Below are 17917 nucleotides of genomic sequence, written 5' to 3'. Positions count from 1 at the left end.
TGAAATGGTTGCACTAATTGCGTCTGTTCACCCAAAGATTGTCAGAATAAGTGAGACATGGTTAGATGAGGACGACATCCTGATAGGAATAGAGATGGAAGGGTATGATATGTCTCGTGAGGGTAGAAGGGGTAAAAAGGGAGGGGGAGTGCTATTGATGATTGAGAAAGAGTTATGTCCATACAAGGTAGAGATGCAAGAGGGAAATAGGGCCAGTGGTTTTGAGGTAGTATGGTGTGAGATAGAGGTGAATAAAATCAAATACTTGGTGGGATGTTGTTATAGACCTGGTAATGTGGATGGTGGTGATAGTGAAATGTATAATCAAATAAGCCAAGCAAATAAGAAAAGGGTGATCACTATGGGCGATTTTAATTATGGCAATACAGACTAGAATGAAGAGATAGCAAATGGAAGTAAAGAAATGCGTTTCTTGAGTTTTTGAGGGATAACTACCTCAGACAGTATGTAACAGAAGGCACATACTGTCTGTTTGACACCTCATTTATAATTACATCCTCTAATGAGATGACCAAATCCAAGACCCTTACATTACAGGATGTAATTATAAATGAGGTGTCAAATCATCCACCAATTGGTGAAAGTGACCATGAGGTGATTACCTGGGTGGTTGCCAGCAGTGCAAGGAACCCTGTGGAACTACAAGGGGGGGGGGGGTGACTCATTTAACCTCATTTAACAAATTAATTGACTGTGCCAAACGCTGTATCGAAGCTGAGGGAGAGTATATTGATTGAAATAAATGATTTGAATAATTATAATTTGCCTGTGTTTTTTTTCCTATTAAAAGTTTGGTTTCTTTTTGGACAGAGGGTGTATATCTAGGAGTAGTATGAGGGTGTGGTGAAAAGTTGTGATAATCACCACGAAGGAATTGATTTAAACCCCATGTTTCATCAAATTATTACAATTTGATGAAACATGGGGTTTAAAGGGTTTTAAGATATGTTCTTTCTTGTGGCTATATCAGTTGCTTTAATATCATTTTTGTTCTAAATGTTTATCATAACTTTTCAGCCCCCCCCCCTCCTCAATCCATGGAGGAATAGAATAATCTGGGTAAAGGCAGATGACCAGATGGAGGTGTACTATAGGGATCAGCACTTGGACCACTGCTGTTTAATCTTACATCAAAGAGATAATGATTCAAAGAGAAATATGGAGTGGTCTGCTGATAATGTAAAATTGGGTAGTGCAATAGTTACTTGAATGATTATCTATCACATTACACAATTTTGTTGAATGGTTTAAACAGGGCTAATGGTATGTGCAAAAGATAATGGCTATTAACTCAATGTCAAAAGTGGTAAAAGTTGTACATTTTGGCATGCTAAGATTATAAGTTGTGTATTCCATTAACAGAACTATACTGCAGGAAACTGATGAAGCTAAGCATTTGTGGGTGTCAGTTAAGTTCACAGAGCATATTACAAAACTGGCTAAGGCAGCTTTTAAGATTACTAGGTTATTGAAGAACATCCTAACAAGCAGTGATAAGGAAGTTAGTTGTCATTCCTATTTTAATATGGGTTTGATGTGATCATATGGATTACTGTCTGTAGAATTCTCTCTAGAAGGACACTGAGAGTTTGTGGGTTGCAGAAGGTGGTTGAGACACGTGATAGAAACATTTATGATGCTAAAAGGGTTTTACAGGATTGATACAGAAGAAATTTTTTAGCACTAGGCTAGAATGGCATAATATAGGATCATTCCTGTCATTCCTGGACATTGAATAAAGTGTGGTAAGGAAAGGCCTCATGACTAGATTTTTAGCCTGGAAAATGGTGAATGAGTGGAATGGATTATGCAAGTCTGTTGTGAAGTTGTTCATTTTGGCATGTTCTGTCAGTGAATACATTCAAGAGTAGATATAACATAGATCATGTAGATAGTATGGGCATCCCATAATGAGTCTGAAATCCATGGAGATTTCCATACAGTAATAATAATAATTATATGAATAAAAACAAGTTAATACTTAAATCCTAAATATTTAGAATTTTTTATCATGTTTTAACAAACTAAGAACTTTTATGCAATAATAAAAAAAATAATAAAAAAATAAACTATATAAGTAAAGTTGATATTAAATCCAGCCGTTCTGGTTGGCCGAGTGGTTAGCATATCTGCTCTCGAGCCAAAAGGCATCGGGTCTGAATCCTGCCGTGGACATGGATGTTGTGGTTGTCTGTGAAAATACTAGTGGTGATGATGGGCGATAGATGGAGTTAGTGTAGATGATGGTATTTGCTGTTCGTTGTAGTTGGTGGAGACAGAGCTGTAGAGTAGGTGCCCTCCCTCGGTGAGGCTTTGGACTCCCAGTAGGTGTTACATAATAATAATAATTATTATCATTATTTCAAAGCCGAATGTAGAAACTAAAAGTTTCGTAAAAAAGATGACCAGAGAGCATATGGGAATACACTCACTGGCATTCACGAATTGCCTTAGTGTGGACCACATAGAGGACATAAATGCTGTCCAAGCATCTATATATTCACCTTTTATTAGTCCATTCTGATAAGGTTTCACTGGCCTGACAGCTGTTTCGAACTGGTTGGTTCTCTTAAGAGACCAGAGAGAAACCTTAAGAGAACAAAAACTTTCATTCAGTACTAAAGAACTTGAAATGTCGGAGAGGTGTATTTTTAGTAAGCGAACTCTTGGTATATTAATCAAATCCAAATTATATCAGATTATCACAATGAAAAACGAATTTATAATTTCAAAATTAGTTTTATTTTTCAACATAATCTCCCTTAAGACTATTGCATTTATTGCAGCGAAGCTCCAGCACCATTATCCCATCCCTGTAGTGGTTCTCAGTAAGATCTGCAAAATCCTCCTCTACAGCTGCAATCACCTCTTGATTCGAGGAAAAATGCTGGCCAACGAGGAAGAGTTTTAGTTTTGGGAAGAGATAGAAGGCAGAAGGAGCCAAAGCTGGGAATAGGGTGGGTGTTGCAACAATTCATAGTGCAGATCCCTTAATTTTCCAATTGCCAAAACACCTTTGTGGGCAGGTGCACTGTCCTGATGAAAGATGATTTTTTTCTTCTGCAACCTGGGTCTTTTCATACGAATTTTTTCGTCTAGTCTGATTAAAAGATCAGAATAATATTCCCCGGTTATTGTTTTACTGTTTTCAAGATAATTAATAAACAAAATGCCTTTAGCATCCCAAAACACTGATGCCATGACCTTTCGTGCTGATGGAACTGACTCGGTCTTTTTGGCGCTGAACAACCGGCTTCTGTCCACTGTTTTGAGTGTTGTTTGGATTTTGGTGTGTAATGGTGAATCCAAGTCTCATCCATAATAATAAATCAACACACAAAATCTGTTTTATTTTTTTTAAAACACTCCAAGCACTGTTCAGATATTTTCATGTGAATGTGTTTTTGATCTGCTGTGAGCAAGCGCAACATCCATCTTGCACAAAGCTTTTTCATTTGCAATTCTTCATGCAAAATATATCCTACACATTCTTTTGAAATGCCTATAGTCTCAGCAATTTCAAGTACTTTGACTCACCGGTCATCCAATACCATATCGTGCACTTGATCAATGATTTCTGGTGTTGTTACACTTTTTGGAGATCCTTCACGTGAATCATTTTCAAGGCTGGTACGGACATGTTTAAACTTGGCAGCCCATTTCTTAATTGTCAAAAAGGAAGCCATAAACTTTTATGAACTTTGAATGAATTTCTTTTGCCATTTTCCCCTTCTTTTACAAAGAATTTTATAACTGCACGATACTCAATTTTATTCATTTCAAGGGATACAGATAACACTTTTGCTTCAGACAGCTGTATAAAACAAACTACTTTATAGTAGGACTTGCAATTTCACACGGATGCTTATGACAGATGTACCAACTTAGAAAAATAAAAATCTTGCCGATAGTATTGCCGTCTATGGTCAAGGCCAAGATGCTGGACAACTTTCACTGTTGATCTGGTTCCTTCACAAAAACAGTGAAGGTATCATTTAACGTGGTGATGCAGCAGCAAACATAACATTTGATTATGCTGTATCATGATATTGTATTTTCGATTTAAGCCAAACAGAATACAACTTGGCCAGATATCACAAATTGCAATATATTCTTGTTCAGTCAGTATCTTGGTAGATAGCTTGTATAAAGCCGCAACACACAAAAGTGAGGTAAATAAAGAAGGTTTGGTCAGTTCTGAAGCAAGCTCTGGTCAGTTCTCTGAATTACCTGCAAAAGATACGGAGATCTCCTCCCGGTCATCTAGATTTAACCTTAACCATTGCACTGACTGTATATGATATACATTCAGTTAACCAGTAATTAAATTCATTAATTTTTTAAATGAGAACAATTACAGATTTTTAAAAAATTTGACACACAGTATCAAATTCTCACAGCTCTTCTGTTATATAAATTTTATCATGCATTTATTAAAGACACACACACACACACACACAGATATATATATATATATATATATATATATATATATATAAACCTACAAATTGCACAAGAAGGTAAACTGTGAGAGCGAGAGAGACAGACAGATGCTTAATTATACTCACAGTAACTTGCAAAGTTGTAATGAGCCCCAGTAGCTTGTCATGTACTGGTTTTGAACAATCCTAAAAGATAAATGTAAACATGATAAATTTAAAGCCCAAACACAAAGAAGAAAAAGAAAAAAACAAGACACTATATTTTGGTACCTAATCCAGTCAACGCATCTCCACCAAACATTTGAGAATAACAGAGAGGTTTGGTAATTTCTGAATGCTCTCTGACAATATGATTAATATTTTCAAAATTCTTATTACAATCCCTTCTGAGTTTTTCAGGAATTTTTAATTAATCTATAATAAGTTTAAAATACTAATAATAAGTAATTATCACATCAGGTACTTTCGGGTTGACTGAGTGATTAATGTACCAACTCTCCAACAAAAGGTTGCAGGTTTGAATCCCACAATGGGCATGGATGCTTGCAAATCCATCAAGTGGTAGATGAATTTCATCAGTGTGAAACTACTGCTTACTGGAAGACTGAACTTGCTTGGTAAAAATGTTCCATGTTTGGTTTCTAGAACAGAGTTTCTAAATTATATAAAATAAATAAATATTTAAAAATATCTGTATAAAATAACATTAAAAAATTCTTAGCTCATTCACAGTATACTAATATAATACAGATTTACAACCTCTCATGGGTGGGAGTTACATTAAAAAAAAAATACAGTGGACAACAAATTTTAATTATTTTTGTTTCTTTAATTTCTTCTTTGAATTCTTGTTCTTGAGTAGCCACTTTAAAAGGAAAGAATGGACTAATGGAAAAATGGATAAAGAAAAAGTTCTGATCTAAAGAATGACAGACATCTTAATAAACTATCTAAAGAGAAAATGATAATAATCTGAATCTGCATAGGAAAGTGATGATTTTACTCATGAAAAATTAGGGACTGAGGTTTTTAAAATTAATGCTGAAGCAGTAAACGCCATGATATAAGTGAGTTATGTCTGTCAAATATATACATTTGTTGGCCAGTTTATCTGTTGTAGGTAAATAACTCACCATTTGTCTCCGAGATCAACATTCTTCAGCTTCAGTTGAAAGGACCAGAAAAAATTTGTTTGTATCTGGCAAATTTCAATTCTTGGTCTTTAAAAGGACACACAAACACATCATTCTTTCAGGTGAACCATGAATGGAGCTAACAATTATGGGAGCACAATGTCAGTTGTACAAAATACAGAACAGTAGTATGAACCTTGTAAATTTCCTGTTGAAAGTATCTTCTTCTTCCTATTTTGAGGAGAACAACAGACAATATAACAACTATAATAAATTAAGTTTAATCCTTTATCCAAGTGTAAGCAAACAAAGTTTGCACCTAAAGTATCTTCAGGACTGAGGCAACTCGTGGTTAAAAAAAAAAAAAAAGTTGACCAAACTAGCATCTCTCCTTGTCTTAGTATCTCCCATAATTCAAAGCACATCTCCTTGCGAACATGTATAATGTGATACATTAAGGGAAGGGCCACTACCCAGACCAGTTTCGACCTTTATTGAAGTCTCGTCAGTGGGAGCCAAACCCAGAGGTGGTGATACCAAGGTGGAAGCAATGGAGAAGTCATATTTACCTATACGAATTGCCAAAAGGTGTCTCACCTTATTATTAAATTACTCTGGATTTAGAGAAAGATGTTGGAAGTTTTTCCCACTTGGTTAGACTATAATAAATTTAGTTTAGTCCTTTATCCAAGTGTAAGCAAACAAAGTTTGTGTCTGAAGTATCTTCAGGACTGAGGCAACTAGTGGTAAAGGTGGACTAAGCTCTCATCACTCCTTGTTTCAGTATCTCCCATAATGCAAAGCACATCTCCCTGCGGACATGTATAATGCTATGCATTAAGGGAAGGGTCATTACCAGACCGGTTTCGACCTTTATTGAGGTCTCATCAGAGGGAGCCTGATCCACTTTACCACGAGTTGCCTCAGTCCTGAAGATACTTCAGATGCAAACTTTGTTTGCTTACACTTGGATAAAGGATTAAACTAATTTTATTATAGTTTAACCAAGTGGGAAAAAACTTCCAACATCTTTCTCTAAATCCAGAGTAATTTAATAATAATATGAGACACCTTTTGGCAACTAGTACAGGTAAATATGACTTCTCCATTGCTTCCACCTTGGTATCACTACCTCTGGGTCTGGTTCCCACTGACAAGACTTCAATAAAGGTCGAAACTGGTCAGTGTAGTGGCCCTTCCTTTAGTGCATAGCATTATACATGTCCGCAAGGAGATGTGCTTTGCATTATGGGAGATACTAAGACAAGGAGAGATGAGAGCTTGGTCCATACCACGAGTTGCCTCAGTCCTGAAATACTTCAGGTGCAAACTTTGTTTGCTTACATTTGGATAAAGGATTAAACTAAATTTATTATAGTCTAACCAAGTGGAAAAAACTTCCAACAATATAACAACTAATAATAACCCAATGAATGGAAGGAGAGTAAAAGTGCCATGCTATGAGAGTAGTGGTAGAATGCAGGCATCAATCTATAGACCCGTTTGTATTTCTTCTGTGGTTGTTAAGGTTTTGGAGACATATACAAAATTGGGCAGATGAGGGTAATAATAATAATATTATTATTATTATTATGACACCCCCCAGGGAGTCCAAAGATTCATCGAGAGAGAGCACCTACTCTACAACTCTCTGTCCACCACTCAAATTCATCAACTACACCAATGCCATCTACTGCCATCACCACCACCACAAGTATTTCCACAGACAATCACAAACATGCATGCCCACAGTGGAATTTCAACCCGCTGCCTTTTGGCTGAAGAGCAGATATGCTACCCACTCGGCCAACCAGGCCGGCAAAAATGTTCCTCTAGTTGGTGACTAGATTTCACCCTAGCTCTTTCTTTGAGAGATCAAGCACCAAAGAATGCTAAAGCCACTTCCACTGAGCTACACAGGCTCATGAATATGCTGGAAAAGTAGACAAATGAATGGAGATATCAGTTTAATGCAACTAAACGAAAGATCTTGAAATTTGGAATATTGCATACTCTATACTACAGGAAAAGTAGATGAAGCGAGGGAACTTGGGATATCAATAAAATAAAAAAAAAATGAAATTTACAACAGATATTGTTAGGTGTTGAGGAAAACCTAGGGGAGTGTGGCAATGCTAAGAAGACAAGTAGGATAAGAGTGGTAATTCCATTGTACAAAGCCCTGATCATGCCATATCTGTACTATTGTGCCCAGATCTGATGACTGGGATTTGAAGAGGATAAATTAACTTGGAGAGGGTGCAGAGACAGATTACCAAAATTATATCAGACTCTACAATGTTAGTTATGAGAATGGAAGATGAAGGGAGTGAAATAATTAAGACATTTAAACTTGAAAGTATTTACAGGATTGAAATGGGGATTTTTCATATAGTAGAATAAAGGGGAGGAACAAGATGCCATCCCAGGGAGTTGTAAAAGGAGGTGATGAGTAGGAGGGTTACAAGTGACTTTTTATTTATTTTTTTTTTTTCAGGGAGGATGGTTAGACCATGGAATTCATTGCCTGATAGTGGTGAATGTACAGAGAGGGAATGGGTTTAAGGAGTTGTATGACAGACTTTGTGTTATCTAAGATGGGTCTCCCATGATGAGTCTTATGCTCCATGGAGGCCAGAATATTAAATAAAGAATCTGAAATATGTGTAAATAATGAATGATTATGATCTGCACATAATGATAGTCTGAAATAATTTTGTTAATAGTGAAGTAACATACCAAACAAAAATAAACTCACATCAATATCATTATTTTCGTTAAGTCTGAAAGCAATAGCATTAATGGTGTTATAGCTGTTCTGGTTGCAAAAGTTTTTTTGTACATGATTTCTTCCCAAGAAGGGTTGTAAACCTAGAATACATTAGTACTGTAGGTGTGAGTCCTATTTTTAACAATTTTATATATATTTTTGTAGTTTTTTACATAATTGGAAAACCCTACTCTAGAGGCAAAATGGAACATTTTCAACCAGGGTCTTCCAGTAAGTGAGGCAATGGTCACACTGAGCAATGAAGTTCGTCTCCCATATAAAGGAATTCACACACATCCATACCTACAATAAATTTAGAATTGGCAGCCTGCTGCTTGGAATGCAGATATACTAACTACCTGGCCAACCAGACCAGCAATCAAATATAAAATACTACTGTTTAGGTCTTTTAGGATTTCTTTTGGAAATCTGATAATTAGTTGTTTTGTTTGTAATCACTGGCAACTTAATCATTTAATTTTTAAATTAAATATAATGTTTGTGTCATCTCATCTTCTTTATACCCTCTTTTACCTTGCGGTGTCAAGGGTTTATTAATCATCAGACCTCAAACCGTTCACAGAATAAGGTGGTCAGCCCTACACATAGTTTGTCCTATGTCTCATAGTGTTGAGTTCTCAAGGCTGGTTTGCCTGCTTTGCAGGATGAAAAATCCCAGGATAAACTGGGGAAAAACCTTACTAATGTTTGCATAATCAAAGAAAATAATTAGAAGAGGATAAATTCATTTATAAAAATACTGGATAAAGATGAAGAAAAAACTCTTCTTGTGTTATTCAGGATTTTTTGCAATTTTAATGTTAAGTTTTAGGCTTTATATATATATATATATAAAGCCTAAAACTTAAAAAAAAACTAAAATACACTTGTTATATACTGCTTTTGTGTCACTTGTGCAAAAATACAAGAAATGTCCTACCATTTATTACTAACTGGTTGTATACAGGTAACCCTCATTTTACATGGGGTGGGGTGCAGAAATCCATGTAAAGTGAATTTCTGCATTTAATGAGGTATCGATATCATTTTTTTAACATCTTTTGGCAGTTTTTATTGATTGATTGATTTTTTTTCTATTTCTTTACAGACTGAGAACCTTATTTGTTATTATTTGCATGTTCACAGGGATTGATTTTTTATTTAAATCTGTGATCCAAGCAAATTAACAATTTTTCCAATCGCTCAGATGGTTTCACTATGAGCATGGATGATTCGCTTTTCTAAGAAGGGAGTAACATTTTTACTTGCTTATTTAACTTATTTAATTTTATCCTTATCTTTAAAGACTGTTCTTATTGTTGACTTGCTTAATTTAAAGTGATGTGCAAAGCCAACTATCTTAAAACTGGACTTGAGTTTTTGTATGATTTTTAGCTTTGTATTCAACCTGATAGCAAGTACACTTCTTTTTATGTGCCAAACTATCCTCATTGTTGTGACTTTCTGTCAGCAGTCTTATTGACATGTTTAATAAGTGTGCATAAACTGGTAATAAATTATGTGTGTGTGGAAACAATAGCATCGGAAGTGTATTGAAATGATGTCTACATACCTCTGTTTTTAAAGTTCATCTTTAAATCAGCATTGAATCACAGATATGAGATAACGTGTTGTGCACAGTACATAGATGCAAGTGCCTAGCAATGATTAGTCAGTAGCAGAAAAAAAAAACATTTAAAAGCAAATCCGTGTAAATCGAGAGTTTTCTGTATCCTGTATATAATGTGCATGACAGGTTAGTAAGGATATGCTCAGTGAATTTCTTGTCATAAGGAGAGATATCTGAATATGATCAAATTCACCTCCTTCCTTCCAGTAAAATCAATCTCATACTCTTTTTTCATCATCATCATCATCAAATTCCTGCCACGTACCCTCAAGGGGTGTACAGGATATGATACTCTTTTTTAGCTGTTAAAAAATAACAGGAAAAAAAAAACAATAATTTAACGGACATCATCTTCAAAACAAAACACAAATAATAATACCCATGAAATTACTTTTAGTGGACATCTTCACATGCTACTGAATGTCATCATAGCAACAATATATGATAATTGTAATAAATAAAGGCTGAAAATAATAAAAACAGGCACTGAAGAAAATTAAAAATTTAAAGAACCATAATTCTGCACAAAGACATCATTTTAATATTTGCATGTTTGACAGTATAATGGGATGATGTAAAAATTGTAACATACACAAAATGATTACATCACCTGAGTGGATGCAGGAAAAAGAAAAGCAAAACAATAATATATGCTCACTATATAACTTTAGAGATGCACAAGTATAGAGAAGAAATGTTTTTTCCCATCTTTATTATGATTAAAGTATTTAAAAAAATGAGTTTCTTTCTTTCTTTAATAGTTTTAAGTAATTTAAAGAAATTTTGCAAAATTCTTTAAATCACTTTTCCCATGCAGCCAGACTGCAAAACAGTAACAAATTCCTATATTCTTGAGAATAAAATAATTTCTAAATCTGCTTGAGCACACCAAATTTACATTAATGTAAATATGGCTTTCTATGAGAAGACACCAGAATTACAGACAAAGAAATTTTTTTCCAACAATATTATTTCAACATTTAAGTCTCAGTTACTTGAAATTTTAATACTCATTGCTAATCATATTGATGCATCAGCATAAAATATTACTCTTTATATCTTTCATTTTCAGACCTACAAATACCAGGCATTTGTAGTTATTGCACTTTAAAACAGTCAATTATGCTTCAAACATACTGACTTGAACTGATTTAATTTAATGCTATTGTAAAAGAGTGCAATAAAAGCTATTTCTATGCTGAAAGTTTATTTTTCACTAGGTTAGACTATAATAAATTTAGTTTAATCCTTTATCCCAGTGAGAGCAAACAAAGTTTGCGCCTAAAAATATCTTCAGGACTGAATATAGTGTTGTACTATCTTACCTGGGTAAGTAGTGCAACACCAAGGCAACTCGTAGCAAAGGTGGAGCAAGCTACCAACACTCCTATCCCAGTATCTCCCATAATGCAAAACACATCTCCTTGTGGATATGTATACTGTTATGCATTAAGGGATTGGCCACTACCCAGACTCGTTTCAACCTTTATTGAGGTCTCTTCAGTGGAAAAATAAACTTTCAACATCTTTCTCTAAATCCAGAGTAATTTAAAAAAAAGGTGGCAAATCTTTTGGCAACTCCTATAAGTAAAGATAACCTTGCTACTGCTTCTGCCTGGTATCTCCAACTCTGGGCCTGGCTCCCACTGAAGAGACCTCAATAAAGGTTGAAACTAGTCTGGGTAGTGGCCAATCCCTTAATGCATAACAGTATACATATCCACAAGGAGATGTGTTTTGCATTATGGGAGATACTGGGATAGAAGTGTTGGTAGCTTGCTCCACCTTTGCTACGAGTTGCCTTGGTGTTGCACTACCTACCCAGGTAAGATAGTACAACACTATATTCAGTCCTGAAGATATTTTCAGGCACAAACTTTGTTTGCTCTCAATGCTATTTCTATGCATTACTTTTTAAGTTTATCATATGAATTATCATCAATAAACCAACAAAAGTGGACTAAAACTAAGTACTTCAAAATTTAAATGAACAAAGAATGTAACAAATTCGATGTAACAAATCAAATATGCAACCTCAAGAATACATGCTGCTTGCTTAGCTGGCAGCACCTAAGGCTACAAAAATATTAGGCAAGCAGTCAGGGTAAATTCTCAATATAACAAACTCAGAGGGACCGCAGCTGATAGTTTGACAGCAAATTTTCTTTAGAATAGCATTCTTTAAAATAACTTGAATTGGGACTTTTCAGAAGTTTATTACATTGAGTGATATAATGGTGTTTACTATAGTGAGGGTCAACTGTATTATGTCCATTAATAACACATGTTCTCTAGCTAGTTTGCCTGTTTGGCAGTATGGAAAACCCATGTTTCTGGGGAAGAAAACTATGCAACCTCTATATCTGATTGCTAATTCACCTTTAGTTGAAAAGTTCTCATAGAGGATTCAAATCCAGGTCTTTCTGAGTGAAAACAAATGTTACCATCAGTTTGCTACCTTCAGTAAAGACCATGCTAATCACCAATGTCATATATTTAGTTTATATTTAGTCTTGTTTTCATTGTAATATTTTTATTAGATAATGTAATTATCAACGGTGACAAACCCAACAATTATCTTTCATGGCCTGCCAGAAAGAGAGATAAGAATCAATGATGTGTTTATTAATTTATAAACAAGCATTCATTCACTCTTCCAGCTACCACTGTCAATTCATTTGGGCTAGATATAAATCATTTTGCAGGATATCTATATCACTTTTATCAACTATTACTCTACCCAGTTTTGCATCATCAGCAAACAACTGAATATTATTATTATTACATGACAACTCCAAGGAGTCCAAAGACTCAGTGAGGGAGAGCACCTACTCTACAACTCTCCGTCTCCACCAAACATAACTACCTTCATCATCTACACCAACGCCATCTACCACCAACCACCACCACAAGTATTTTTACAGACAATCACAAACATCCATGCCCACAGCAGAGTGGGTCCCTCTTAAATCTTTCCCTATATAATTGATACATATATTAAAGCACGGTGGCCCTAGTACAGGATCCTTAGGTACTCTGCTAGTCATCCTCATTCTCATTCTCCCAGATTCCATTTCACATATACCACTCTCTGGTATCTGTTTGTCAGCCACCCACCTATCCATGCTACTAGCTTCATATCCCTTTCCATTCGATCCAACTTTCATAATAGTTTCTAAGTGTTATTCTATCAAATGCCTTTGCAAAGTGCAGCATTATCATGGTGTAGCCATTTTCTTTATCCAATTCTACTATCTCTTTATTATAAAATGTGAATAAATTACTAAGATAGGACTTTACAAAGCAGTTCTGCCCACTATATAGTATTGCATGCCTATCCACCCACTGTTGAATTTTATCTTTAACCAGTTCTTCTAATCAGTGGCGTATTTAGGTATTTCCTGCCCATAGGCCTGCAGAAAGTGCCTCCCCCCCATATTTAATGAACATGTTGATTTACATGCATAACCTATTTATATCATAAATTCGTAATATAAATATATATATATATCGGTCTGTATAGTTATGCAGAATCCGATTACATGCCAATATGCTTGCAGACTAAACTTATAATGAGGAAAAGAAAAATATTTCTCTACTTGTGAGTAGATGCGGCATATAAGGAACATGTTATAATTACAAAAATGAGAGCCTGGAAATTTTAGCCGCCCCCTCAAAATTTGCTGCTCTAGGCCCAGGCCTATATGGCCTATACCTAAATACGTCACTGCTTCTAATACTTTAACAACCACTCCTGATATATTAATTGGTCTGTAGTTTGCTGCTTTGCTCTTGGACCCACCTTTACATAATGGAACTGTCTTACCCACTTTCCATTCCCTTGGAACCTTGCCAGAGATGATACTTAGATTGAACACCATCAGAGGCGATGCCAATTCTCTCACATGGTCATGTGGTACATGGGCTGACATGCCATCCAGTCTCACTGATGTATTCACATTGATATACCTTGTTCATATACCTGAATTCTGACATCAGAAGCTGTCACATCAGCAACTGCAAAATTTCCACCTGGATGATATAAATTTGCAAAATGATCAATCAGCCACTGAACTATTTCTCTTGCCACTGTCACTTCCTTCCCACCATCAGCATTGATAAGTCATCCTATCATAGTCATTTTTCCTTTTTGCATAATGAAAATCTCTTTTAGATTGACTTTAGACATCTTAGCTAATTTCTCTCATAATTTGATTTGGTCTTTCTTATCATACTAGTCACCCTTCTTGCTTTCACTCCGTACAGCTCATGAGTATGCTGATCACCTTTTTCTTTATACTCACCTCCACAGTGTTTTCTATTTTTTTGCAGCTACTGCTTTATATCTCCACTCATCCACTAAATTCCCAATTGGTTTATCCTCTTGACTTTGGGTAAGCAGTCTGATACTGCTTCTCTCGAACAATCTCTGACCACCTCCCATACACTACTGACATTCTTTTCTTGTAGTTTTTCAAGCCATTGTACAGCTCCAAGATGTGCCTAGTCTGTCATAATTACCGCCTTTAGAGTTTCAACATAAACCCTTTCTGTACCAAGATATTGGTTTAACAACTGGTTTAACCTCTTGTTTAACAACTTCCCAGAACAAGAATGCATGGTCCTCTCCAACTGGAGGCAGAATGTCTACTTTGGTCATGGATATATCTTCTGATGCTATTCACATTGACAAACTCAATGTGAATTTGCAACCAGCCTTCTCAAATTCCTGGTCCCCCTCTCTAACATATTCTTTCAGGTAATTATACCTTAGCAGCTGTAGAAATTCCACTTACATCTCAACATGCCCCTTTCTTCCATCCAATCATCTATATTTCCATAGTTGAAATCCCATATAATATTTGTTTAGCCTGCACTGATTGGGCTAATCTGAGGATGCTGGCATCTACATCTTCCTGTGGGTGGACCCTCCTGGTTTATAGCAACAAACAACAATATATTTTGTCCTACTGGCCTCTATCTCTAGGGAGAGAAAGCCTCAAATGAACTATCTCTCCCCAGACTTAAAATCCTCTTTATTTCTAATTTGGTTGGTTGTAGTTGTTCAGCTATAATCAGCTGCTCCACCTCCTCTCCTATCCTCTATCCTCCCTGAAAATACAATATGCTTTACATTCTATCCCTGTAACTATATCATTTTCTGTCAATCAGGTCTTACCAATGCCTGTAATTTTTGGCCAAGTCGAGCTAACCAATGCCAAAACCTCCTTTTCCTTATTTCTGACATTCACGTACATGCCAGAAGGAACCAAAGCCTTGGAACCAAAATTACCCTTGTGTAATATCATTACCAAGCAATTCAAATCTGAAATGTGTGAAATCACATTCAGCATTACATAATCATTTCTGTAGTCACTCAGGGGTGACCAGACATGCTTGATTGCATTCTCCCCCCCCCCTAATATATCTAGTTTCCCTAGTTTTTACACTTCCAAACTCACTAAGCAACACTTGTACATACATCTAACTCAAATCATTCAAATGTAGTCCATTGGGCATATACAAGTCCTTTCATCTATTTGTTTCAAATTATTTGTTCTTGCCAAAACAATCAACTCTTTCACTTCTCCTTTCTGCAAACTAACAGCTTCACTAACATCCTTTATCTTTGCAGCTGGGAAATATGCTTTGTCATTTTCTCATTAAATATACCTCTTATTATCAAATCTTCATACAATACCTTCTCCATATTTCCAATTACTCTCACTTTCATACTTTCCCCATTCACTTTTCCTTTCATTCTTCCACCTGCAGCTTAAATGCGCTATTTCATTCCTTACTGTCAAGTCATTATCCACATTACTTTCAGCCACTTCTTTCAGGTTCTCATTTCACTAACCTTGACTACTTGCACATTTTCCGGAACACTTTTGCCATTTTCTTCACATTATTAATATTCATCACTTCATTTTTCTGCTTTCCACATGACTCACATTTCTTGCACTCACACACAAAACATTTATGACACTCTCTCTCTCTCTCTGCTCTCACTTTCAGTTAATTATACCTTAGCAGCTGTATAAATTCCACTTCTATCTTGCCATGCCCCTTTCCATAATCTATTCACTCTTGTAAATAAATACATAGAATATACAATGCATTGTATAAAAATCCCTCATACTAACCTTGGCTGCCATTTTTCCTTGTATGCATCGGTACTTTCCTTGTACCAAGTACACATGATGCTCCATCATAGTGTACTTGTATTCTTGGTGATTGGAATGTAAGTTAATGATTTGTACAAGTGGGTGGTTGATTGATAGGTATCAGAAAGTAATGTACAGTTGGAGTATGGTGGGGGGGGGGGGGGGTGGGGGGGGGGGGGGGTGGGGGGGGGGGGGGGTGGGGGGGGGGGGGGGTGGGGGGGGGGGGGGGTGGGGGGGGGGGGGGGTGGGGGGGGGGGGGGGTGGGGGGGGGGGGGGGTGGGGGGGGGGGGGGGTGGGGGGGGGGGGGGGTGGGGGGGGGGGGGGGTGGGGGGGGGGGGGGGTGGGGGGGGGGGGGGGTGGGGGGGGGGGGGGGTGGGGGGGGGGGGGGGTGGGGGGGGGGGGGGGTGGGGGGGGGGGGGGGTGGGGGGGGGGGGGGGTGGGGGGGGGGGGGGGTGGGGGGGGGGGGGGGTGGGGGGGGGGGGGGGTGGGGGGGGGGGGGGGTGGGGGGGGGGGGGGGTGGGGGGGGGGGGGGGTGGGGGGGGGGGGGGGTGGGGGGGGGGGGGGGTGGGGGGGGGGGGGGGTGGGGGGGGGGGGGGGTGGGGGGGGGGGGGGGTGGGGGGGGGGGGGGGTGGGGGGGGGGGGGGGTACTTCACCGTGTTTTCTTGTTTGAATTAAATGTTGTCTTCAATTTTGTCAATGAGTCTCCAATGTCTGTTTCTTGTTTTCAAACTCTCAATTTTTCTTCAGTATTTGTATATCTGATTCCACAGTTCACCTCTGAAAAGCAGCTCTGCTTTGCTTGATTTTAAAACTTTCTTACAGACTTTTTCTTTTCAATATGACATTCAATTTTATCCTGCTCAAAACTAGTCCAGTGTGAAGATAATCACAGTAGTTCAGGATATTTCTTATTTCTTGAATTAATTGTGTCATCATGAATTTGTGCAAATCTTTTTGCTGGAATATATATTGGTAATAATTATTCACATCCTAAATAGATTTCCCAAACCATTTCTGTACATTTGGTACTTAATCCTTATGTTCTCTTAAGTTCTCCAATAAAGATCAACATTTCCTTTTTCTTTGTGACAGATGCCTTCTCTAATGATGGAGTGTTGGTCGCTTGGTGTCGCACGGATTAGATCGTCGGCTTGTCGAGAGCTCCTGGAAAGATCAGTATTATTTTGTGTTAACATTAGATATTTTACCAGAATTTTAAGTAGTATTGTTTGCTTTTTGATTCTTGGTGTGTCTGTGAAATTTTTGCGTGTTTTCTGTTATTTTAATTATTATTTTTAAGAAAAGATAGCGTACACATGGCACCGATAAAGAAAAAAATGGCGGCCAGGTCGCCATGCTTGCTTAAGAGTTTTGATGTAAAAGAATTTATGCAATGTGCTGTCTGTGAGATGTATGCCTTGCGAAGAGCGGTAGGAGTCTGGTTAGAAAGTGATAGTGGAGTTAATATGTGTAGAAAGTGTAAAGAGAATGAGGACTTCAAGCGTGTTTCGTGTATCGAGACTGATATTGTTAACGGTAGTCAGAATGTAGAAAATGGCGGTGTACCTAGAGAATTGCGTGGTAGTGCCAGATATGTGTGAGAGCGTCGCTGAAAGTGTAAATGAAGGTAGAAACACCGAAGGAATGGATGATTTGATCGATAATGAAAATGGTGAGATAAATGCGAGTAGCGAAATTGCCCGTTTACATGGCGCGATACACAGAGCCAAACGACAACTGGAGCGTATGCAAAA

General features: G+C 37.2%; 1 protein-coding gene across 1 annotated transcript in view; it reads right to left on the bottom strand.

Annotated features, from left to right (window-relative positions):
* The window catches only part of Exo70 (exocyst complex component 7), a 324025-nt gene that overhangs the window by 117374 nt on the left and 188734 nt on the right, over window positions 1-17917 (bottom strand). The window contains exons 13-14 of the mRNA XM_090398081.1: window positions 5597-5611; window positions 4590-4649 (exon numbers count right to left, since the gene is read on the bottom strand). Of these exons, the coding sequence (XP_090254207.1) occupies window positions 4590-4649; window positions 5597-5611 (75 nt within the window). The remainder of the gene's footprint in view (window positions 1-4589; window positions 4650-5596; window positions 5612-17917) is intronic.

The sequence above is a fragment of the Typopeltis vanoorti genome, chromosome 9 (assembly GCF_054136105.1).
Source record: "Typopeltis vanoorti isolate ZY-2024b chromosome 9, IOZ_Tvanoo_1.0, whole genome shotgun sequence".
In the NCBI taxonomy this organism is placed as follows: Eukaryota; Metazoa; Arthropoda; class Arachnida; order Uropygi; family Thelyphonidae; genus Typopeltis; species Typopeltis vanoorti.
This window is presented reverse-complemented; position numbering and strand designations above follow the sequence as displayed.